Raw genomic sequence first — 24,822 nt, 5'->3', positions numbered from 1 at the left:
CACAGCATCGCAGTAGGAAGACAGTTCGCTGGTAGGGACATGGTGCAGAGACCCAAGTTTCAGTGGGAGTACTTGTAGCCTGGTTTGGGCCACTCCTGCAGCCACCAGAGTTTGTCCTCTCTTTCTCAGGACACAGAAAGTTTTGCTTTTTTCATGCTTCAAAGAGGCCACAGTCTCACTGGAAGCAAATATCACTGAATAATGCGATACCATGCAAGCAGCTTATAGGAGCAGTGTGCATTAGAACCTCAGATCAGGTAGAAGGGAGAGAACCCGCTCCAGATGGTCCTACAGTTTGCAACTAAGAGAGTGAGTATCTCTGCTTTCTCTGTGATCTTTGAGGGAGGAGCTGAGCAAATTCACATCCCATCCCCTCCTCCACTTACCATTCTCTTCCTCTCAGACTGGCTCATCGGGTTTTTCTGATTTACTAAACTATTTTAGTTTGCTGAATTTAACTTATATTTTCCTGGAATGTAGGAAGCATTCTAAATTTTCTTTGTTTGAGAACCGTAGGTGTCCTAGAAAAATAGACACTAGCTCTCTGCTCAGAAATAGACTTTGAAATTACCCTCCATACACTGGCCTCCCAAGCTTCTGTCTCATTTAGTTTTCTAGTTATAGGGGATATATATATATATATATATATATACCTTGGTTGTAAAAAACACAGTGTCTCCATAAGACAGATGAGCCTCCCCTTATTTTGGTGGCCCCAGACTGGCACCCAATTGCTTCTCTGGTAGAATTGTTTGGCTTATCAACTCTGATCTGAAATTTTGCAGACTACTGAATTAACAGTGAGCTATCTGACCTGTCCTCCTGTCAGTACAGGAGTGGGGATGCAGTGTTCTATTAGACTGGCCAAACAAGCTAAGAAAAGCTGCACAGCAAGCCTTCCTCGCAGCACCTGCACTGCCCCCCAGAAGTATATAGCAAGATTCTCCAATGGGACAAGGTTTTGAAAGACATTGGCTTAGAAGTAATGTTACTGCTTCCTGCAAATAATGACCACAGTTCTATGGGGACAAGGCATTAACAGCTAAATGGGTTTTTCTTTAGATGACAATAGGAATGGGTTACTTGGTTCCAAGGAGACACCCACAAGGGAGTTACCTTGTTTTCAGAGCAGCAGGCTCCATTCTTTCACATGCCTGGAATAAACAGTATTTTCTTTGCAAACTACCTATTGCCTGAAGCTATCTCCATTCAGGCTGTGATCTCATCTGATTGCAAAAGCTAAGCAGGGTTAGGCCTGGTCAGAATTTAGCTGGAGAACCTCAAGGGAAAAAAAGAGGTGCTGTAAGAAGTGGTGTTGGCAGTTTAATAAGTGGTGCCAGTTCCTCTCAGTCAATACAGACATAATGTTCCAGGGGAGAGGTTAAACTAGCAGCGGGCGGCTGGAGGCTGCTGGATGAAATGCAAAATGGATATCTTGACAACTTGTGGCATCTGTTGTAAGGAAGATGGTAATCTTGATGTCCTAGGCAAACAAATCCTATCAGCCTAAACTCCTCTGATAGCCATCACTGAAAACCACACTCCATTGTAAGATGGTCCACTCCAGAGAAGATGCATTTCCACAGAAGAAAGATCAACCACTGCAGTGACCTGTAAAGTTGCTAGTGAGGTGGAAGTGACTGTTCATAAGTAAATATTTTATTGTGTTTATTCCTAATTTCTTTTGAGAACAAGTATTTCTATTACAAAATACCAAAAACTTCTCCCAAGATAGTTTTCCTATGAAGCAAGGTCCTATTTATTTTCATGTCGGAAATAAATTCTCAAATACAAACAAGTGAATAGAAAATTAAAGTGCTAAACTATTTACAGGGGATGCATGTATAAGATGTCTGGCATGCCAGTGCTCTAGGGCACACTGAGGTGGTCCTCTCTCTCAGACTGTCCCAGGTCCCACTCAGTCACAAGTTCTGAGGAGACCTCTGTGAAGAGGTGGTCCCAATCCCAGCTGACATCATCCTACCAAGAAGAAAAAGACAAACATACTGAAATGTTACTGGTGACACCCAAAGTTCTCTGAATCATGTCAAATATTCAAGGTGAACAACAAAAACTAAATGGCAACTGCCCCAGACAAGGAAGTCCCAAATTCAGCTGGCTAGAACAGGAATCCTAGTCAGAATTAAATGTGAATCCCTGCTACAATTTAAAGATGCTGACGGAATTATTAATATTGCTAAATTACATAAAGGACAGATTTTTTGGTACTTGTTAATCTTAGATACTCCCAGGCAGGGTGTAAAGAGGAGTCTTAAAAATCTTCCAACATTCTGCACTTCTGCTGAAGCATCTGAAATTCTGAGCTGCAGAAATCCTTTGTTGCAAGTCCTGAGCCCCTGCCCACCCAGCTGCACTGAGGTTGTTCTGTCCTGCCTTAAAATATCCCTCTGCCCAAACCCCAAATGCTTTCTGCCTTTGTCCCTCTGTACCACCCTGTAGAACCACCTGGAGCTCATGGTGGCTACCAAAAGACAATACACAACAGAGCACTGTTTCTGCGGGGATCTGGGACAGTGTGAGGCCCTTCACATTTTCCTTAATAGCTCTTTCCTACTGAAGGGGTCCAATCATAGTGATGTCATTATCTCACATGGAGAAAGACCTATATATCTTTAAAATAATCTGCTGAGGAAAACAAGCCTCCATCAGCTTGGACAAGCTCCTCCTCACATCTCTCCTCCACCCTACCAACAAAGGCTTAATTTCCAAGTACAGTATGAGACACATAAGAAGGTTTTGCTTTATTGCTGTTCCCACAAAAGACTCACCTCTCGTAGTTCATGCTCTGGAGCCAAAACTTTGGTGAGAAGCTTCAGGTCAACCTCTCCATCCTATGAACATACACATAGTCACTGTCTTACTTACAGTGAAAAAATGGATACCATAATTTCACCAGGTAGGTCTTGCTAGACATAGGCACATTTGCCACATAAGGGACATATACTTTGTCCAGAACAACAGCAGGAGCCTCATCTGAGCAGCAGATACCATACCCACACTATTTACAGACACAAATAAGCACAAAAGCCACACTGCAGAGAGGAACGGACTTGCAGGAAGACTGCAAGTTGTTTGGATGATAGGACTGTGTATTTTATGCAGCTGAGTATCACTGTGGAGGACGATGGGAGCCTGAAAGGCGAAGGACTCACGCTGGTCACTCCGTAGCAACACCCACTTACCAAAGTCTGAAAGGCAGCGTACTTCATTAGATCTTTGTCCAGGTCATGGTACGTCAGCACTCGGTTCACCTGCACACTACAACCAGAAAAGGTCAAAATACAAGCCTGGGTAAGTGTGGAAGCACATCTGAAGAAAAGGGTGGCATGAACAGTAGTCCGGTGACACCCGTCTCGAGTGTCCACATCACCTATGTGGACTCTTGAGACAGATGTCCCCAGACAGAGGCACATTTCATTCAGCAAATCCACAGTCATTGACAAATCTGTGTGCCAGGTTGAGCACATGCATAAAAACAAGATATGGAGCAACCATGGACTCCCTCAGAGAAACCAGCATGCTGGAGAGATGACCCACACACTAGCTGCGAGGGCCAGAAAGAAAACAGGAACATAGTGAACATCCAAACAGCCCCAGCGCTGTAGCAAAGCAGGCTCTGAGCACCCCACCATACAAGCTACAGAACAGTAGGGACTTTCTGATTTCCATGTCTGAGCTGAGTCACATTTACCAAATACAATTTCTTAAAATGTAGCCTTCAAAGAGAAACACAGTGTAGGCCGGTAATATACTGTCATGCCATGTTTCCCTTCACAGGTGATGCAATACTACAGAAAAGACCTATATTAATTTAATTTCTGTTTCTGTTTGTCCATGAAAACCACTTGTCTTTTCTGTTGCAGGGATACTATGGATACAGGAAGAAGAGATGGTATTAAAAGAGGGAAAACACAGAAATGAATTCTGGTGAGAGACAAAGGAATTTTAAATTTACTACTATAAAGTATCACTTATTTTTGTTAGCAGCTATTTAATTACAGTAACTACTCCATACTTGTGAGAGGGGCATCTGTAGTCAGGAGTAAGATATCCCACCCCTCCAAATAAGGGGCAGCAGAAATCCTAGTCTGTGATCTTGACAACAGGCCCAACAGAAGAGAGAAGACTTTCCTGATATGTTTAAGATAAAACACCCTAAACTTTCATTTTTTTAAAAACTTGCTGGTCTCCCTTGAGCTAATCCCAAGACTACTCTGATAACACCTTCAAACAACAGGATTGTACTTTGCAAATTAACTAGGCACTTGAGTAAGAAGGATATCCTGTGGAGGGCAAAGCAGCCTATGACCATGCATAATCAAAGTGTGTGTGATAATGCATGTGTACTGGATGCATTTGAGGTTATACAGGCAACCTTAAATCAAGCAATTCCTCACTTTTTAGAGTTTGATTTTGCAACATCAAGCATGTTACTCAAAGGTAGAGGTTTTTATATATGGAGAGACTATGCAGTAATTGCTTTCTCTGTGTAACAGGAAACAAGAAGCTTGCACTGTTTCGCTTGAAGCCCTGCTGCCACAATACACAGCAGCAAATCCTGCTGAATGGCACTGCTGCTGACATCCAGAGAGCGTGAGATAAGACGGAGTTTAATTTCACCAGCCATTTCGCATTGCCGATGAGAGCCTCAAAAACACCTGGCAGTGTTTTTACCTGGGGGGAGCTGCTACTTGCATGGCCAGATCTTCCTCCTGGACTTCCTCCAAGTCAGGGATCACGGGAATGTCTGCAACAAGAGAAAGTAGGAGCAGTAAGCAGGGAGTGTTGTGCTCTCCTCTCACTAGAGACAAGGGTTCCCTTGCTTCACAGATATGAAACAGCCTGTTTCTTATTACAGTAAAACACAAGAGAGTTATTTAGCAATGATTAAAAAGATATTGTTTAATATTAAAACAAAGCATTAAAGCTTTGAAGCTTGGGGTCAAAAGAAATCTTGCAAGAAGAGCAGATTTGGGCTGGGTAGGGCTCCACAGGCCATGAACCATGCATTTGAAGACAACCTTGAAGCTGAAAGAAGTCAGCTGCACTTGGCTCCCTACTTGCTGTCATTCTAAGACTGGCAAAAATTTGCTGCATGTTTGTTATCGTTTGCTCAGCTCAACTGCCAGTCACTTATACTCTGTTAGAAATTAAATGTGGGGCAGAAACTGAGAGAAGCCATGTAAAACTATGTGTTGAAGGATCTGTTGGTGGGTCTCAGGCTGTGCAGAGGCCTGTGACCTTCCTGATAGCTGAGGAAGGAAGTGCTGGTGGTCTAGCAGATACAAGGACTAGGGAAGATGAATCTAGTTCCAATGTCATAAACCTTTTTGTGATTTCCATCATGACTCTGGAATTGTTGATGTCCGAGTCATTGGGTATTCCTAGCACAAGGACTATGGCTACTCCACTTAAAAAGGATGCTAGAGACAAAGGAATGAAGGAGAGGAGTAAGAACTGAGTGTACACTGAATCCTGCTAAAGGAGCAAGGCTCTGAGAGCATTGCATGCTTTTTGATTTGACAGAGTGCTGTGAACAGTTAGAAGTGGAAAGAGCAAAAAATAAGAGTGGAAGGGAAAGTAACTGGTGGCACAAAGCACGGACAGAGTACACCAGCACAGAGCTCCTTTAAAGACTCGAGGCCACAAAAGCTCTGCGGAGACCCTGAGCCCTCAGACCACGGAGAAGCTGGTGGTTCGGCTCTGGGAAGAGGTTTCACTTGCACGGTGTGCGGGCAGAGCTGGCCCCTTCGGCGCTGGAGCGAGCAGGCTGCTCGCGGCTGTCGGCAGCGCGGCCGTAATACTGCCGGCCGGCGGCGGGCGGCTGGGTCTGGCTTTGCCCTGTTCGGCTGCCCAAGCAGAGATGAATATGCAGGAGCTAAAGACAGTCCCACCTACGGCACCCAGGGCTCCGGGCAGGGTCTTCCTTGAAAAGCCCCTTGTCCAGCCGCCTGTCAGCGCTCCGCAGGCTCTCGGCTGCCCTTTCCCGCTGAACGCCCGCTGCGCATCCCCGGGCTCGCCGGCCGGGAGCGGCCCTTGCCCGGCTGCGGCAGGGCACGGGTCAGCCCGGGGCCTCGGCGCGGCGGCCGCTCGGAGCTGGTCACACAGTGGGATTTCTCGTTAATTGGCTGCCTGGCGGAAGGCTGAGCGGGACAGGGGCTGCCTTGAGAGCCTGACCACTGCACAAGGCAGCGGCAGCTTGGCCAGCCTCAGCAGAGCTGTGCCTTCCAGCTCCCCAGCCACCCAAGGAGCAGGTGCCTGCAGAACGACTCCAACTACCGCAAACTTCCCAAAGACATTTCAAGGGAAACTGCAGCAACAGGCCCCAGGCTGTCCCTTAGATGGAGGAACCACATGCAAGAAATGCCTCGGCTGGGCATTTGGGGCAGATCTCTCCCCTCCTCTGCTTGTAGGGACAATACACAGTAGAAGCTGCTATCCCACTGGCTGTTCCCTGCAGGGGCTCCCAGCTCGTGGTAAAACTTACAGTAAAGTGCAATTACGGGACAAAAGCATCTCCACAGACAGACAGACTGACCCGTGGAGGCGGCTGGTAAATCTGCTCGGTGATAATGTGGGAGAAAGTCCCTGTAAATAAGCAACAAAGATCAAGGAGGGAACAGACTGGTGACACTGGTCCAAGGAGAGGAATAAAGGTGCAGAGGTGCCCTGTTAAGTCCAGGCAAACGAGTCTGGGAATGAGAAACAGTCTAATCTCTCCTGAGCTAATTTATCCTTTTCAGCAGTAGACTATGAATGTTGCTCAGCAAACACAACCAAATTAAGAACTACCTGGGAACAGAGCTGCCCTCACCCATGGAGCAGCATTCTCTGTAGCAGAAGGTCAGATCCTTATCCTCTTTTGACAGCAGAAATGTGGAAAGTGTTTTCAGCAAACTGAATTTCTTCACCTGTTGCCCATTTTGTCAGCTATTTCTGGGTTCTCCTCTTCCCAGTTTCCTTCTGCTTTTGTTGATCTCTTTTTGCACTCAAAAACCCCTGTAAACTCAGGGCCCAGATCAGTGATGTCCCTCCCATTTTGCAGGTTCTCAAAGACTCCTGGATTCTCCACTGCTGATTTTATCTCAGTGCCATTGAATTCCATGAACAGATTCCCAAACCCCTTGCAGAGCACTACCCCTACTCTGTATTAGCAAAATCCAGGCAATCACATAGAAATTCTTTCCAAAAGAAATCCAAAGCTCCGATATTTTACAGACCCTTTGAAAATATTTCAGACAGAAGAGCTGGAAACGCTCTGGGGGCTTCTGCCAGTCCCTCCAACAAAGGCCAGTGCATGCTTGTTCTTACTGCAAAGTGCAGATGATTTGTCCATCTCTAGGCAGAAGCAACGTCCTTCAGGACTGTCAGAGACTGACAGGAAACAGAACAAAAATGTCACAAATTATAAGAAAATATCAGCTCCCCAGGTTAACTGCTCTCAGTGGCAAATCAGTCCTGAAATACTTGGGTCTTTATTTCACTTGTTACTCATAATTTCCTCTTCCCACTGGCAATTCCCATGGTGCCACCTCTCCACAATCCCTTTCCCTTCTCTTTCTATACAGTTTGCAAAGTGTCTCAGTTCTCACTTTATCACCAATGAGCAAACCTTTCCCCTCACTCTGTCGCCAGCCCCCTAATTGTTTCTGTTGCTTTTCTTAGGACTCACATCTTTTTTTCCAGTAAGCTCGGGTAACACAGCCAAGTCATGGCACCGTGTCAACTGCAGGGGGAGAAGTACACGGGCTATTGTGCTGCAAGAGTGTAGGCATATGCTCTGCTCCTAATACTCCCGTTAGCTGCAGTGAGGCTACTTACATATAACATTAGTACATCCTGAAATGTTTGCAGGACCATACCCTCCCGGTCTTGCACTGCAGCTTTTTCCAAGGACAAGGTTACATTACAAACCACCATTCTGTGTGTTTTGGTCTGTGACCCACATTTTTCCCCTCCTGTTCAGTGTGGAGGCTTCAGATCATTTTTCATAAACCTGTGGTTTTGGTGCAGAATCTTGACACACACTTTACTGTCCAGGCTCTCGTGTCTGAATTCAATGCTTATGTAGGTAAACCTTAGAAATTATTGCACAACATACCTACATGCTAAGGAGCTGCCTGTGTGGAAAAGAAAACACCTTCCCAGATACCAGGTCACTGCAATGAAGTAAACAAATGGCCTGTGCATTACAGCTAATACAGCTCAGCAGAAGGGGTAGCTTCAAAACCTGGAAACAAAAGATTATTCTCTGCAGACTAGCTATAGGTGTTTAGGTGGTTAGTTGTTTGTTTTGTTTTTTTTTTTTGCGGGAGTGGTGGTGTTGCATAACTCAGCTGCATTTTGGAGGAGAGAGCAGCTTCCATATTGTCTTTAACATCAACCAATTTTAATCTAAACTGTAGGCAAATCTTAGAAGCAACATGAAAATGTTACAGCTTCAGCTGTTCTCCCACTTTCACATCCTCTCCTGCAGACCTTGAAATCAGAACAAACTGATATGATACTAATAGTAAGAAACATTAAAAGTTGAGTTACTGATAAAAAAATATTAAGAGGAACAAATTGAGTACAAATCACCTTACTAACCTTGGTCTCCCACCTGGACTCTGAACTCTGTGTTGCAAGGTACTGTTACCTATGCCACCTCTCTCAACCAGTCTCCCCCAGACAGAGCTCCTTTGAATCTCCATTTCATATGGCAGATAACATTCGCAGAGTAAGTGCTCCTAAAAACGACACTCTCCCCCTGAGAGTGAGTATCCTGCTTTCATTTTAGCTGAAGGGAGGGAAGAATAGGTAGACACACACACCAGATATTGTTTTGCAAGCAGAAGAAATGAGTGTATGCAACAGAAGATAGATGGGGGAACAAAAAAGCCCAGTGCATGCAGTGACCTTAAAGAGGAATGGATGAGGCTTCTCCTTATAGCTCAAAATGACTGGGAACAGAGTAACATGAAGCCTTTCCCCATTAATTTCTCAGCCCAAAAAGAGGCAAGATTTTGGCTTTAGAAATTGCTCATGGTAGATGTGAGACGCTGAATGAGCACCAAATGCCAGATGACAAATGCAAACTCCATCTCCCAGATGATGGTGAACAAGAGTGAACAAAGAAAGAAAACAAAATGAGTGCATCCATGCAGAGGTTATGGTGGGGTAGGAGACACTAGTACCAAATGTTGACTAACAGGCAAGTTACAATATACTGCATCAAACTGATTGTCTCAGAACATTTAAGTCCCAGCATATAAGAAAGAATAGCACTTTTATTACAGTAGCTGGACTGAGCTAGGTCCTACACAAAAACAACATGGCTAAGTTATGGCAAGAGAGCAATAGCATAAGGTAGAAGCATGTGGATGGTAGGAGGAAAAGATGGAGGAGAAAGACTGAGGGTAGCCCATGCTACATGCAGATAGCCAAAAAATAAGCAAGAAACTGTGACTTTTTGAGTCATAAACAAAGTAGAGCTTTATATGTTCATACTAGAGTACATGCAACAACCATCACCTTTTATACCTCTTAGCAAATAACTTACTGCCAGCTGAGGAAGACAACCACAAAAAGCAACAAGCAGAAGGTAGAAGAACCTGCACCACCTTAATACCCAGTTGCTCCTGCAAGCTGGTAAATTGTCCTTCCCCTCCCAGACAGGGCTGATTTTTGGTTTAGTAGCAACACCTGCAAGCTGGGTCTCTTAAAATCCTAGCCCCAGGGAACTAAGTTCTCTGTGAGAGACAACGCAGCACGTAAGTGGGGACAGACAGAATCTTTCCAAGGTCAAGCAATAAGTCAGTAGCAGGGCTGGATCCAGAAATCATGTCCTAGGTCAGGCCTGCAGTTAGTAGTGTGGTTGCTACTTTCTCCATAAACTGCTTTAAGAGTCTCCTGAGTCAATACCCTGACACCCAAAATAATTACTCCATCTCATGTAGTCTCATTCACTTCTCCCAACTGGATGAGTATTTCAAAGGCTGGTTCAGAACGGACACTCTTGCAGGGAGGACCGTGCTGCCCTCCCTGCCCACACACCACCATATCCATAAAACAAAAAGAGGGTAGTAGCTTCTGGAGCTGGCAGTCCCCTGCCACTAGGCAGGCATAAGAATGAACCTAACTTTAGTTTAAGTTGCTTGCTCATAAAACGTAAAACTGAAATAATTACAATATTTCTGCTGCTGCAAAACTTTGTTTTACTGAATGCTGTTACCTTCTGCATCACGTTCGGGGAATTTTAAACAGGCAAATGGAAGAAGGTCTGATTGAAGATGAAGTTAAGTGAAAGAAATTGGTCTCATTTAGCACATGACAGGATTCATCTGTGTTCCCAAGTCCACTGAGGTAGCATCATGGGCGTTTCATATTCATGAGCTGCTGCGACACTGTGTCCCCTCATTTACAAAGCACCGTGTTCAGCAAATTCTGTCCCTGTGGACACTCCGTGCATTTCATGGTCTTGTCAGAGAGACATCAAACACTTCAGTAACCAAATACCAGAAAATGGCTTTAATTAGCACATCTCAATGCAATAAATAATTTTTCTCTCTAAGTGGAAAAATGTAGAATTAAAAAAGAAAAGGAAATTAAAAAAGTGGGAAGCAACAGGCAGAAAAAAAATCTTCAAAAAAACATAAGGAACAAGGGACACAGACAGCTTCTGCTGAACACACAAACAAGCTTGAAGCCTCTTGGAAGCTTTCTCAGGAGAGCAGCAGGCAAATGGAGAGGATAAAGAACACTTCTTTGGATGCTGGGACATTAATTTCATAGGGATGCCTTTCCCTGACTGAAATTTCCCTACTAGTAGGCAAATGAGGAACTGCGTACCTGCCTGATCAGCCAGCAGGGAGATGAAAACAGTAGTGTGAAAAGCAGGCAGTACCACAGCTAGTAGGGCACTGCCTTAAAAGCAGAGAGAAGCAGAAGATAATTTGAGTGTCCCATGTCCCAAAACACACTTTTGAGAAGAGAATGGCAACAGCACAACCTGGCCAAGCTGATGGGAGACGTCACCCAGCGAACGGCTGCCAGAGGATTCGTAAGATCTAGGGGAGATCATGCAGTAGATTCTGTACTGACCCTCTAGCCTTGCTTTAAAAGATTATGCATTTGCCTTGCCTCAGACAAAATAATTTTTTCTTCAGCCACCACGCTCTGATGATACTGTCAGCTAGCTGGATGACTGGCTGGGAGATCGGGTGGTCCATGAGGCACTCTGCTTGCTTCCGTAGCGTTGTGCTTTCAGAGACTGCTCGGCGTGGCATGGCTCCTTCCTCACCTGAGAGCTTGCCGGGGTCAGGCATCAGGTGTATTTGCCCAGGCCTGCTACTGACACAAAGCCTCTACCCAGTTTCACCCCCTGGGAAGTGTGAAGAGAGACAGGGCACAGAACAGCCCTGTCAGATGGGTCGCTGGGCTCAGTGCAGGGCTTCAACAGGCAGTAATCTGTGGCTTGCACTGTGCAAGAAGGGCAGACACTGATGGTTTTAAAGATGAGGAATCTTTTAATGCATAGGTTTGTTCACCAGCAGCAGAAGAGAGGAGAGACTGGAGGCCAGGATCAGGACCTGGAGTCCACCATATTCCTGAGGTTATCAGCATTTAGAGTGGCAACACACCTCCTAGCTTTGCCAACAGCCCCCTGACAGCACCATGCCTGCCCTCCTTCTCAGTAACATCTGTTTTCCTCTTTTCAAAGGCTGTTCCCTGGTCCTTTGCAGTACTCCCCTGCTGAAACATATTCAGAAGGTGGTGGGGCAGCAGATGAGAAGGCACGAGGTGCCCAGAGAGGGTCTGGTGAACTGAGAGACACAAAACCCTTCTCAACAATGCTGGAGATGAGTGATTTTGCATTAGAGCATTACTGTGGCAGGGAAAGCAGCTTCTCAGGATGCTCCTGTGGAAGTATGTTCGGGAGCAGGCGTGTCTGATTCTATTTCATCCTCTTCATGTTACGCTGGAAAAACAAGACAAACTACATTTCTTTTATGTTAAATCCTTAGGTTTTTTATTTTTTCTTATATATATTTATTAAAAAATGCCTCTTTGATCGGCAGCACCCATGACACTTCCACATCCAGCAACTCCTCAGAAGCCTCCCTCCCTCCACACAAGGCCACCGCTGCTGACAGTCAGCCGGGTTTGATCAGAGCCACTCAGAATCGGATTTTCATAAGACAGATGAGGAATCTTACTGCTGCTTTCTCTCGTATCAGATGAGAAACTGAGGGGGAGGGGGGACGGGTCCTGGGGGAACGACACTACAATCAAGGGCTACGCGGTTCTCTCTCTGTCCCTCTACTGCTGCAATTTTCAAAGGAGTTTGCCTCAGGCAGTTTTAAATGATGGTGTCTCAATTCTGTAATCATCTTTCAAGAGCTTTTTCTTAAAGGGTATTTTAGGTAAACCTAGTCCGTCAACTACACTTATGGACTCGGCAATCACAGACCCAATACGACTGTATATCTACCATATCGCAGAATTTAGTGAGGGAAGATGCTTACCCAGACCATCATTTTCAGCCCCCAACAAGCTGTGTGTGCTCTCTTGCAATTAAGCTGCCCGCTGCCCCTCGGCCAGTGGTCTGCTGTTTCAAATAGGACTTCAGACACATCCCTTGAGACATATTTTCTGCTTCCCCCCTGTGACTGTCAGGAGGGAGATTTCCTTGAACACCAGAGGCTCTAGATCACAATGTCAGCAGTCACTGGAGAAGTTCAAACTGGCCTGGACCAACAGCTCAGTGGAAACCATCAGGTTGGGCTGAGCTGCCCTTCACTGACCTTGCACAGAGACTTGGGGCAGCACACTAGGGGAGCAGCCAACGGGACAACTGTGGTGTGCTGACAGAGCCACACACACAGTCACAGTGCAGAATTCCAGAAACTCAGCAGTCACTGTCACTCTGCCCCAAACCCTTCTCTTCAGCCCATACTCACGACTTTCAAAGCAGCATGCTTTTCACTCTGTCTCCATTTCATCGATGCTCAGAACTTTTAGTCCATTTAGCTCTCCCCAAACCACGGCACCACTGCCTCCAGAGCCTGTCAGCTACCCACTGGCCATCTCCCTGACTGACCTGCAAATTCCCCCCTCTCTAAGCCTCACGCTCAGTCGATGCAGCTGTTCTTGCAGCTCACAGCCCTTGGAATCCACCAGCACTTGGTGTCTTCTGTGAAAACAACAGCTCACCAGGGAAGCAACTGGCAAACTTTATCAGGAATGACAGAGCAAACAATAACCCACACTGCATTCTATTCTCAGCTCTGTTCGGAGCAATTTCATCATCAGTGCACACTGGCATGCAGCTTGAGAGGTGCTTGATATTTTATGGCTGACAATTCCAGGTCCCAGCTATCTTGTGAGGGCTGTCTCCCACCTGACAGACAGACATTACTCCCCAGAAGGATATGGGGACCATGGCATATGCCCACTTCCTCCTCTGTTGTGCACACAGCCTGGACTCCCATTCTGTTCAAATGCAAAGGAGCTGCTGGCACACACCAGAAGGGTAAGAAGTCCTTCTAGAGGTTTGACATTGTATAGAGTGGTCTAATCGTCAGCTCTGCTTCCTTGAGCAGGCTTCCCAGCAGGCAGGAAGGGGTTTTGCCTTGAGGGCACAGATCTAGTGACTGTCTCCTGGCAGCTTTCCTCACCTGCAGGTCAGGTTTGGGTTGTCTGTGTAGCACAGTCAGGCTTTCATTTCAATCAACTGTCTCATTCACACACACTATCTGCTTTAAAATAACAAGCCGTTGTTCCTGCAGACACAGAATCACACATCACATTCCAGTCTTCCAAGAAAAGCCCTGTTCTAGGAGCTATGCATCCCAAGGGTAACGGAGAAGGGGGGAAGGGACTTCTGAGGTTGGGGCAAGTGTATGGGGGAAGGATAGATGGAAGGGAGATGACAACCTGAGCTAACAAGTCCACCGTAGAGTGCTAAGGATTAAAATCTCAGGGCAATGTAGTGAGGAGACAGGTATCTGAGGGAGTGCAACTCAGCAGTGCAGAACTGGTGGACAGGAAAGGAACAACAAAAAAACTTTCAGCCAAAAGGACAACACAGTTTGGAGGTGGGGGAGGTGGGGATGCCAGCATTTATCACCCCAACAGGAAACAGCCCTTTGTAGCTGCATGCCAGAGACACACAAGCAGAGTAAAGCCAAATGAAATACCCAAGCAAAGCCGAGGCAGAGACTCCACTGCCCTGCTGGAGAAAGGAGCAAAGGGAAGGGAAAGACCTTCAATGTGAACTTGGTTGTTCTGTCTTCCCTCCCACCTCATGAGAAAGAATAGCCTACACTTGGGAAAAGCTCCTGGCTGCTATAGGAAAGGAAGCAGTGCTCTGTAGATAGCACTTTTAAAATTCCACTGATAGTCTCACATCTCCTATCTCATGCAGTTTCCCTGCCATACAGAGCTCTGTCACTGCTGCCCATTTCCCCTGTTGACACGGACAGAAAATTGAGCAATTACCCTTAAACTCCTCTCTCAGATTGCCCAGATTGCTACATACACAGCATTAAGCCCTCAATTGCCCCTGGCCAAAAGTGACTCAACTAGGCCTGTCCTTTAGGAATTAAACACTTTTGCGTTGCTTGTGAGGTTTATTGTTCCTCAAGTTAAGATGCATTAAATCTTGCTAAAGCAGGTTTCCCACTATGCAGAGGACCTCGACCCCCCCAACAAGGTTCAGCTGGACACACACCCACATAGCAAAGGTGTGTTATCCATTTGCTATGGGTAGCAGGAGGGTGGGCACTAAGCTCCCAGTGCGTGCTGTAGGAAACCCCAATATCCATCAACTAGACACTCCAGAGTTATTTCTGGAGAGACACTGCACTTTTTCAAAACAGTCTTTACAGACTGGAGTTTTACAGGAGCAAATGGTGTTCTTAGTCAAGCACAAGTCTTTGCTTTCCTACAACTCAAAACTGGCTCCTCTTTAAAGTGGCTCTCTTGTCCTGGATTAGCCTCTGTGCAGAAGAAATATGGATTAGAGAAAATGAATTCTGAGCATGACCTGAGCCAAGGTATTTCTCTGCTAGTATTTCAAGAGTTTGTATTGCACAGTATGTATGACTTGCACCTTTGGGTTTCCCTGTGCAAGTGTAAGGAATGGATGAAATTGCAGGTAGTACCATGCATGTCCCTGCCTTGTCCAGACACTTACAAACTCCCATATTACTTCAGTCTTTCCACACCGCCTGAGAAGCGACTGTCCTCACCCAAACTCCCATGGAGATGAGGAATCACATGCTATTTCATGCACAGGGTGATTGGCCAGGAGCAGTGAAAGAATTCTACCTTTATTTCTGAAACTACAAGGCATATCAAGCCCAAAAGTCTCCACTTGGCTGTACAACCTTCCCTTCATTCTCCACATGCCAAACCGGGCTCTCTCCAGGCCCTGTGCTTTTTCAACACTTTCTCCAATGGACTCCAAATTCTGAGCCTCTGGGTGCTAATGACGTATAAATGATCACAACTGAGCACATTTCAAATACACAAGAATACCTTTTTAAGGGCATATGATTTTGTCCTTCGTTGTTCTAATGAAAAGGTTAGATGGGGGACAAACAATGTTAATGGAATGGTACAGCTCAGCTTTCTAATAGGTTAAAGGAAGGCGATACAAATGTATTGGTTGACAGCAGCAATCATTACGCAACTGCGCCTGTTCATATTAAGGTGTACAAGCTAACACATTATGCAGCACAAAATAACCGTGACCCATCCTTGGGGATCCATACACCAATGTCTTGATTTTTGTATGTTTAGAATCTGAGCTTCACTGTTACAGTTAAGGACACAAGCCCAAGTGCAGTTCTGTGTGAAGGGGAGGCTGATACAGCTCAATTTACTGCACAGCCACAGCGTGCTACTCCCTGCCTTCTATAGTGGGCAATTATTTGTATCTCTCTGCTTATTCAAAAAAGTAATTTTATTCAGGTTCTGGAGTTTGTTTATATGTCACTTTTCTTCACTGCAATTGCTGAGCCCACATGGAAAACTCCTCTCCCAGAATAGCTTGCTTAATCTCCATGTGGAAATAGCACCACAAGCATGAAATGCATTGATCCATTTAGAGATTTTCCATATTCAAATTAGATCTACAGCTCAGTGTATTTGACTGTACCAGAAACTGCCTGGGTAGGAACCATAATCAGATTAGTGGGATCTCTCTTCTAACACATAGATGTAATCCAAAACTGAACTCTGGTTTGAAAACAATCCAAATTCAACTGTTAACCATAAGTTAGGCACAGATAAGTAAGTGAAGTGTATTAGGACTTGCCATGTCTTCATACCGCATTCTGCATCAATTCTATTCTGCATTTATTACTCAAGGTCTTGGAGCACCAGAAGTCACATGCAGCAAACATGTGGCAAGCATTTTTATGCCTGGTTAGCAAAGACAGTTATTATACTCTGAATACAAGACCAAGGTTCAATAAGAAGGACAGCACGTATGCCAACAGTCAAAGAGCTGTTCAGAACAGACTATCAGCCTCAGTGACACACGTTGAAATTTAAGAAGCCCAAGAAAGTTCCCAGGGGGAAAATTAAGTCTATTCTGAAGATGCCAATGCTATAAAGGTGCCACTTCTGGCAGTCATGTGTTGCAACGCTTAATCTGTCTGGAAGACCCAAATAAGTCTTCATTTAATCTCATTAACCACACTGATGTCTGATCCTTTGTGACTCCTTGTAATTCTTCTGATGCTTGGTGATATTTTACAGATGCAACTTTTCATACACTGTATAAAATTCTTAGTCCTTGAAAACTGAGGTAGCTCCTAGAGACTGTAATGAATTTCTATGCTTCCACAGTTCCTAGTGCTCATCTCAAAATTCATACTGTGGATTTTTACTGAGATTTCTCTTGGCTCATCCAGTCCTAGAAGAGCAGGTAATATACACTATAAAAAAAAAAAAAAAACCAACTTGTGCTAAGTCAGGATTTCACAGCAGCCTTTACAGGGATGGGTTGGCATTATCCACCAGTGGCTATGATTAGCCTAAGGTCTATGATCTTGGGTTAGGGCAAGTGGATTTTTTAAATTAAGAATTCCCTTACAACAGAGACCCCAGGAGAGTGGTGCAGGCCCTTGTCCTGATGAGAACAAGACAAGGATGTTACGATAAAACATAAGAAAAACTTTAAGCAGAGCACACTATCACCTAAACTAGGGGACAGCAGTGATTTCTTTCCCCGCTCTTAACATTTTATTGCTCTTTTAGCTCTCTTTTTGCCCCTGTCCGCTACTCTCTATGTGGAGGTAATCACAGAGAAAAGCACGTCCTTGACACTTTCCTTCCTCCCAAAGGTCCTTTATCATCCTGTGTTAATGAAGAACCAGAGTTAGACTACAGGTTGACTTCTTCACCCTCCTCTCCATCTCCTTTGCTCTCTCTCTCCCTCACTCAGCAGCTGGGGAGAGGTAAGGGACTCCTGCATTTGTTTACCCTCAGGGTGGCTCATTTCCTTGCAATTTCTTACAAGATGCCTCTGCTCACCTTACTGAAGAACCCTCAGACATGCATGAAGGCACTTCCTGCAGTCAAATAGGTGATACCTTACCTCCTCCATCATCTGACACCTCCAGGCTCTGCTGTCTGAGACGATGGCTGCAGCAAAACACAAGAAAGAAATAATTTCAAATGCAAGCCCAAAAAAGCATCTTAGTGTGTCCCCTGCCTCCTCACAACTTTCATGGCCTGTCAAGGGGGGAGTGCCCAGCTATGCTTAGTCTGCACACTGATCTTCTTCCATACCCCTCATTGCTGGACTCGGCAGAAATCTCAGCTTACAGTGCTTAAGCAAAATGCCTTATACCTGAGACAAACCCCTAGGCTGCAGACAGTAGGGCCTGGGAGGAAAGCAGATGCTTTCTAATTTTCCTTCTTTCTGTCCTATGGGAGTGACAGAGACATCATCTGCTCCATATCCAGGGAACTATAGAGTCACCAGCCATATCCCAACCCAGGACACGACATGAATTCATGCCAGGCTCGGTACCCTTCCTGAGTGCCGGATCTTGGTGTACTGTGCTTAGAGTCACATGTCCCTTCTCCATGAGATCAGATATAAGAGTCGTGGAAGAAGTCTCAGCAACAATGGGAACTTACTCTTCTACTTCTTCTGCGTGCTTTCTTCCTGACCTGCAAGACAAGGAAAGGGTTATGCTTAGAAAAGGCTAGAGAAAATTAAAAAGCTGCACCTTTCCTTATCTCACTGCTCTTGTGCAAAACAGTTCCTACACCATGTTCAATATAACACATCACACCTTTAAAGAGTTATGAGTGACCATTAAACCAGTGTATATCAAAAAGTCTCTGAGTACATCAGATTGAAATAGAACCATTTGGGTCCAAAAAGACAGACATGCCCAGATACAGCAAGAACCACACTCCCTATTTTTAGTTTCTCATATACTTTTTCATTTCCTCTGCCATCAGCTGCAGGTAAAGCTTGCCTTACCTGAGTACAAAGACTGGCACATTAAGGAGTGAAGAAGATGCTATATTTTGTCTATCTATCCCTGAGAGATCAACAGGTCCTTCATCCCCCTAGTTGTATAAAAAGACTATCTGGTTGCCTTTGTAGGTTAGGAGCCCCACCCGAGCTGGCCAAGCTGAGGTCAGACATGCTGTCGCTGCAGTAAATCAGGGTTGATCTGGCTGAGTTAACAGGAGTTCATAATAATAACGTGCGGGGGAGGCACTGGCAAATGGCAGCTCCCTTGCTCTCCACCCCAGCAAGCCCAGAAGTAATTCAGTCCCGATTAGGGACGCTTGTTCAATATTCAAAATGTAAAACATGGAGGTTGCTGAACCAGCACTTTGAAAAGTTAATTAAATGCCAGGTTTCTTTTTAGCAGATACTCCATCACTCGCTGATTGCTTTGGCCATTTTACAGAGTGAAGTTTCATCTCTATGCACTGGGAATAAAGATTCTCCACTCCCTTGAAGACAGGGTGCCATGACAAAGAATACATGGGGCTCTCCCCTACCACATGCACTGTCCCAGGACACACCAAGATGTAAGAGAAGTTGTTTCATCGCCTTGCACTGCTCCTTTCCAAGCACTTCCATGAGGTGGGGCAGGCCTCTCCTCATCTGCCCTCTGTTCTACCAGGTTATAGTCCTCATCTAGCTCTCCTGTGAATAATCTACTCTTCCAAGAGCAAGGAGAAGGGCACAGAGGATGTCTAGCTATGAGAAGAAGAAAGCCCCTTGTCCCCACTGCTCTCCCTGGAGCTTGCAGCCTGTGAGAAGCTGAAGATTGCACTGATTCAGTGATCTGAGCCCAGTAATATCCACTGTTATAACCAGAACTGCAGCTGTGAAGGTGACATCTGCATCTGGGTTTTCAGCTATATCTGCACCCTTCTATTCATCAGAAGAGGCCAGAGTGCAATGGAGCGGGGGAATTTAGGAAAGAACTCTTCCAGTGAGGAGTGATTGTCCAGCTCCACCCTTCTCTGCAGCGGTAGTTCAAAGCACTTTCTGTGAACACCTTGACACTATGGAGAAAGAAAGGGATGGCTTCAGAATGCCCACCACCAGCTCTCACTGGAGTTTAGAACCTGAGAAGACAGAGATGGAAAGATGATGTAAGATTTATCCTATTTTATCCCTCCCTTCAGCCTTCCTACGCTGTGTCTTCAGAGCCTTGCCTTCATTGAGCTGAAACATCCCACATGATGGCTTTGCACAGCCTTGCACAGTGAGATGATTTCCTGAAGGTTCAATCTAACCTCTTCTTAGCATGATCCTGCTACTCTTGATAATTGTCCAGCCCCAAATAACACTATTTGCCTCAGTACTGACACTCCTTAGATCTTTGCTCATCTCCTGTCCCCAGGCAGGAGTGAAACACTCCACATGTTTATACTTCCCAGGAGAGGGTCACTCCTGCTATCCCTGTAAGCAATTTCTGTGTCTTTTTCCTGAGCTCCCTGTCATGGCAGATATCCAGGTGGCCCCCAGGGAAGGCAGTCATATGTTAGTCCTAGAGGCAGAGAGTACTTCACTCATATTCTGAGACTTAAAGCTTTATCTACTTTTCCTTGTTATGTTAAGAAAGGACTTATTCAGGGCAATAAGCAAATACTTCATTATGAAATAGCTCCACTATATTGGAAAAAACAGTAATTTGGGGAACAAAATTAATAAACCGGGAGGGGAGAATAGTACTGACCCCCTTAATCCCAGAGCCCAGGTGTTAGAACACTCTCCTGTCAAACAAGACAGTTGACTCCTCTCCCTAGGGCAAGCTAAAGCCTCACAGTCAGCCCCGCCAGGAGAACACCCTAGTCCTGATACCATGGGGTCTGAAGATGGCAGTTGGTGATGCCAGGCTATCATGCTGACAGTCCTGGGGTTTATACAGAGCATTTAAATAATGACTGTTCTGTTTAGGTGAGACATCTACTTCTAGTTACTTGTACTAGATACGTTTGTTAATATATGTTTTGAAATAGCATTACTTGATGAAACTGGCATTTCAAACCAGCTGATAAACTCACAGGTAGACAACTATTCTGGAAATACATTATGAAACTTCTGGAGCACAGGAATGAATTGCATGTTTTACACTCTCTGTCGCCTTAATGACTGAGTTATTAGGTAAAGATACCAATCAACCTATTGTTTCCTTTCTCTTTTTATAAGGTTTCCTTTCATTTTGTTTGGTGCCAAATTACTTTTTCATTCCTTGTTTCAGATTGGAAAAAAAAATTCACAAAATATTTTTGGTTTGTTCCTGACTGATCTTCACTTTTTTAGCCCAACTGCATTACCTAAATCTATCTAACAAAGTTACCCTGAGAGAAAATACAAGCTTTGTTTTGTGTCCTAAGGTTAAAAACCTTCAAGCCAGTAAGGGAAATCATTAATAGATAGTCAAAAGGTGCCCAACCTCCAGCTCTGTCCATCCCATAAGCTTAGCTGAGGGCTAAGCTATACATGGAGATACTATTCCTGCAGAGCTAGTCACCTGTTTGTCTCTTTGCCCTCTAGGTGCTATGGGAAGCCCCACAGGCATTCTTCATGAAGTTATCACACTGCTTTAAGCATCGTGGAGTACCCCTCCCTGAGAACTGGCTTGGTCTATCAATGCCAATTGTGACATGTTGAGACCAACATTTCATCCCTCAGGAACACCAGGCCTAGGTACACAACATCCCCTTCATTCATCCCATGGGCACAGCTTTCTAGTGGTGAGTGAAAGCAGACATGGAAGAAAACAGACTGTAAAATCAAGCCAGCATAGACAGATTTGCTGCTCTTTCTTTACACTCTCAGCAACAGGTCATGCACTGCCCTGGTTTGCTTGCTTCAGCTGGAGGCAGAGCCCAGGGAAGGCAGCAACAAGCACCTATAAAATGAGCAATTATGTATGAACTATAGATACACCCACTCAAGTAAGGGCAAACAAAACAATACAATCATGGGAGCAGTGCTCAGAAATGCATTCAGTCTGCTGTATTATACACCAGCCACCCCTAGGTTTTGTGTTATAGCGATACTTCTGTTTCTTTTGTTTCTTCTGATAAGCTCATTGCATCTGGAGGGCCAAAGAACATGGATCAACCCCATCACCCGAACAGCTCCTTTTAGACTCCCTTTCACTGCAAGGCTGTCTGTGCTCCCAAACATAACCAAAATCTCAGAATATTCCCTCTTGCTTTGGCCAACTGCTGACCCCTCCTCTATTTCAGGGTGTTGAATAGCTGAGAAACTGGACAGAAGACTCTTGACAGACCCCATGCAACCCCGTTATATAACTCCCGGTACTGAATACCTATTTCTGTCCTAGCTGTGTCCTGGGGCAGAGGATACAGATCTGACATCGCTCTTGAGTGTTGCCTTTGCTGAGTTCTGGCCAGCAGGAATCCTCCCTCCACATTAATGAGAGGGGGTTAAACCTCAAACCCGGGGCTTTCCTCCACACCCATCCCTAATGTACAGCTGAGCTGCCTCCCTGCAACTTCTGTGCTGAAGGGTGAAAGGCAAGTTCTAATGTAGACATCATCTCTGTTAAACTGTTTCTTTCTCAGTTAATGGACTACTACGGAGATCTAAATGGAGATAAAGTAGCAGGGCTCAGAGAACAGCCAGGATGCTATCTTTATGCAGCATGACAATGTGCAGTGGTTAATTAGACACCGTTAACCTATTTTAGCAGGGGACATAACTGGGATGAATGGGGGGAAATGTCCTTGAAATCTTTTAATGTCCAGAGCTCATGAGAGCTCTAGACATGCTTGCATCCTGCACTGAGCCACAGCCAGGTGCCAGGAGGCCGGCGTGCAAGGTCCGAGGCTCTCTCCTTCGCGCCCGGGGAGGTGTGAGGGCGGGCAACACAGGGAAGGAAAAGGGCAGCGGCGATGGTGGCTTGTTAAAGCGAAGGCCGAGGCGGCTCGACAGGATCGCCCGGTCTAGCGTGGCGGGAGGGAGGGAGAGGGCCAGGAGGGCGGGTAGCCCCCTCGCCCGGCCCGCTGGCCCTCCGCTGAGGGCCGCTTTGCTCCCCGCCCGCCGCCGCGGGGGCCGGTGCCGCCGAGCCAGCGGGGCCCCGGGCCGCGCTCCCCGCAGGCCGCCCGCCGGCATCGCCGGGCCGCGGCCGCCCTCTGCCGGGCCCCGGCGGCGTGGCGGCGGCCCGGGCCCCCCGCGGAGCCCGCGGGCCGGGCCGCTGCCGAGCGAGGGGGGAGGCGAGCACCGGGGCTTCGGTGTGGCTGTTCGCAAGCTGGCATCCGCGGGGCTGGCGGGCGGCCCCCGGGAGGGCCGCAAGTCGAGATCGAAGGGTATTCTCGGGATTTCGCCCAGGGTGGAGAATTTCATCTGCCTGAGTGTTCGCGTATTTCCTGGCACGCCTCAACCGCTTCTCTTTATGAGTCGCCTGGATCCCGAAAAGCTGCTTCAAAGCTGCTCTCTTGCTTAAAGAATGAAATGGGGAAAGAGGGTATGTCCTGGCTTTCGGAGATACATTTTGTTTTGAGAGAGCGGGGCGATCAAAGGGAGAGCGGAGAGATGGGTTGTGTGCGCAGGAAGCTCATCACGGGCCAGCGGGCTACCTCTGCGCTGCCATCCGGAGCCACAGCCACGCACCCCAGTGCCAAAGGCTCGGCTCTGCCCACAGGGAGACTTGAAGCCTTTTGCCTCTAGGGCATAGACTAATTCAGGTCTAGGCCTGAGTGAGGGAAAAAAAAAAACAAAACAAAACCAACATAAAAAAGGACATTGTACTCTCTTGCTCAAGTATTTTTTTAGTGCCGATCACCATAGTGAGTGGGTGGTGAGCTACGAGTTGCAGCTTGTTCAATAGCCTAAGGCACAGCTAAGTTACACATCCAAAATGACGCACAAGTGCTAACTGATCGGTTCTCCCGGATCTCCATGCGTGGGTCTTGGTCACTGCTTGTTTGCTGAGGCACAGGGAGAGAAAAACAGTCATCAAAGCTGTAAGTAAACTAGAACTGCAGCCCATGCTGGAAAGCACTACCACAAGGTGTCTTCTGCGCTAATTCACTGAACCTTCCTTGAGGCTCTGATCAGTTGTTTAAGTTTCCACCCCCTCTCCCTGGACTGTGGCAGCCTGAAAAAGCCAGATTTCCCTTGAAATCAGAGAGTTCAATCTTCACATCTCCTAAAATCAAGGCAAGTTTTGCCATTGATTTCAGCAGAGCAAGGACTACTATGAGCCTTTATTTCTGTCTTAGGCTGTCACCTCACAGCCCTCCACTTCCAAGCCCTGGGGCACATAGCTATCTGTATCACCACAATGGGGGTTTGGGGAGACACACCTTTTTAAAAATTGTCATGGTCCCACCATACACCTTCTGGCCCCTTCCTGGGCTGACTGAACCACATGTTGAACACACTGCCCTAGAGCATGGCACCTGAGGAAGAAGGATGCAGCGATGAGCAGGCATGCACTGTGGGATGGGATCTGGCAGGCACTGTAACTAGCCAGCTCCAGCTGCAATGGGCTTGTGAGACACTAATAATCTCTAGCAGGAGTGTTGTTTTCTCCTCACACCCTAATATGTAGGCTTGCTTAACAGAAACAACGAAGGAGGAAAGCTCTGGCAATCAGGACTTTAGGAACTGGCACAAAAGAGCAAGCTGACAGAGAGAGCACATGGGGGTCACTGAACCTCAGCTACTCTCTGCATCGTCCCCGTAACAGATGTTCCCAGGGTTCCCCTACTTGCTCACTGGTAGAGAGCTGACCGGCAGAGCTGTTCTGAGCTCCCACTGAGCAACAGAAAAAACAACAACACTCAATACAAATTCCTGCTGTGTGGGAAAACAGCGCTGCAGTTTCTAGAGGTATCCACCACACTTCTTCAGTCCCTGAGAACAGCGGCTCCTATCCAAGTGATCACGTCTTCAGTCTCCAGTAAGCACCAGGGCCAACTCTCACACCAAATGGCTCTTGAGGTTACAGGAGCATTTCAGTTTCCATTTAAAGGGAAAAGCATACTTCTGATCCTCATGGTGACACAGAACAACTGACTGCTAAAGGAGACAGAACTAGAATGCAAAGAAAAAGTATCTAACATTTTTTTTCAAATCCCACAACAGAGAACAAACTCATGATTCTGAAGTACCAGGCCACAGACTTTTTACTTGTGATTGGCCTCACTGAAATCATTTACATGAAAAACACTGGAAAGAACTAGGTGTTTATTACTGAACAGCACCTTGTGCTGTCATCTGAGAGCAACAGCTTCTGAAAGAAGGTATATTAAGAACTTGGATTAAGAATTTGAGAATAGTAGAGG

General features: G+C 46.1%; 1 protein-coding gene across 4 annotated transcripts in view; it reads right to left on the bottom strand.

Annotated features, from left to right (window-relative positions):
* Positions 1 to 1,735: 1,735 nt before the first annotated feature.
* IFT43 (intraflagellar transport 43) overlaps positions 1,736 to 24,822 on the bottom strand; it is a 45,518-nt gene continuing 22,431 nt past the window's right edge. For all 4 annotated transcript variants that reach the window (XM_033008651.2, XM_042791224.1, XM_042791223.1 and 1 more), the window contains 6 exons: positions 18,160 to 18,192; positions 17,612 to 17,658; positions 4,696 to 4,768; positions 3,204 to 3,279; positions 2,790 to 2,852; positions 1,736 to 1,980 (listed from right to left, as the gene is read on the bottom strand). In XM_033008651.2, coding sequence (XP_032864542.1) covers positions 1,870 to 1,980; positions 2,790 to 2,852; positions 3,204 to 3,279; positions 4,696 to 4,768; positions 17,612 to 17,658; positions 18,160 to 18,192 — 403 coding nt within the window. In that variant the 3' untranslated portion in view covers positions 1,736 to 1,869. The remainder of the gene's footprint in view (positions 1,981 to 2,789; positions 2,853 to 3,203; positions 3,280 to 4,695; positions 4,769 to 17,611; positions 17,659 to 18,159; positions 18,193 to 24,822) is intronic.

This window comes from Tyto alba, unplaced genomic scaffold, assembly GCF_018691265.1.
Source record: "Tyto alba isolate M040663 unplaced genomic scaffold, T.alba_DEE_v4.0 Super-Scaffold_18, whole genome shotgun sequence".
Lineage (NCBI taxonomy): Eukaryota > Metazoa > Chordata > Aves > Strigiformes > Tytonidae > Tyto > Tyto alba.
This window is presented reverse-complemented; position numbering and strand designations above follow the sequence as displayed.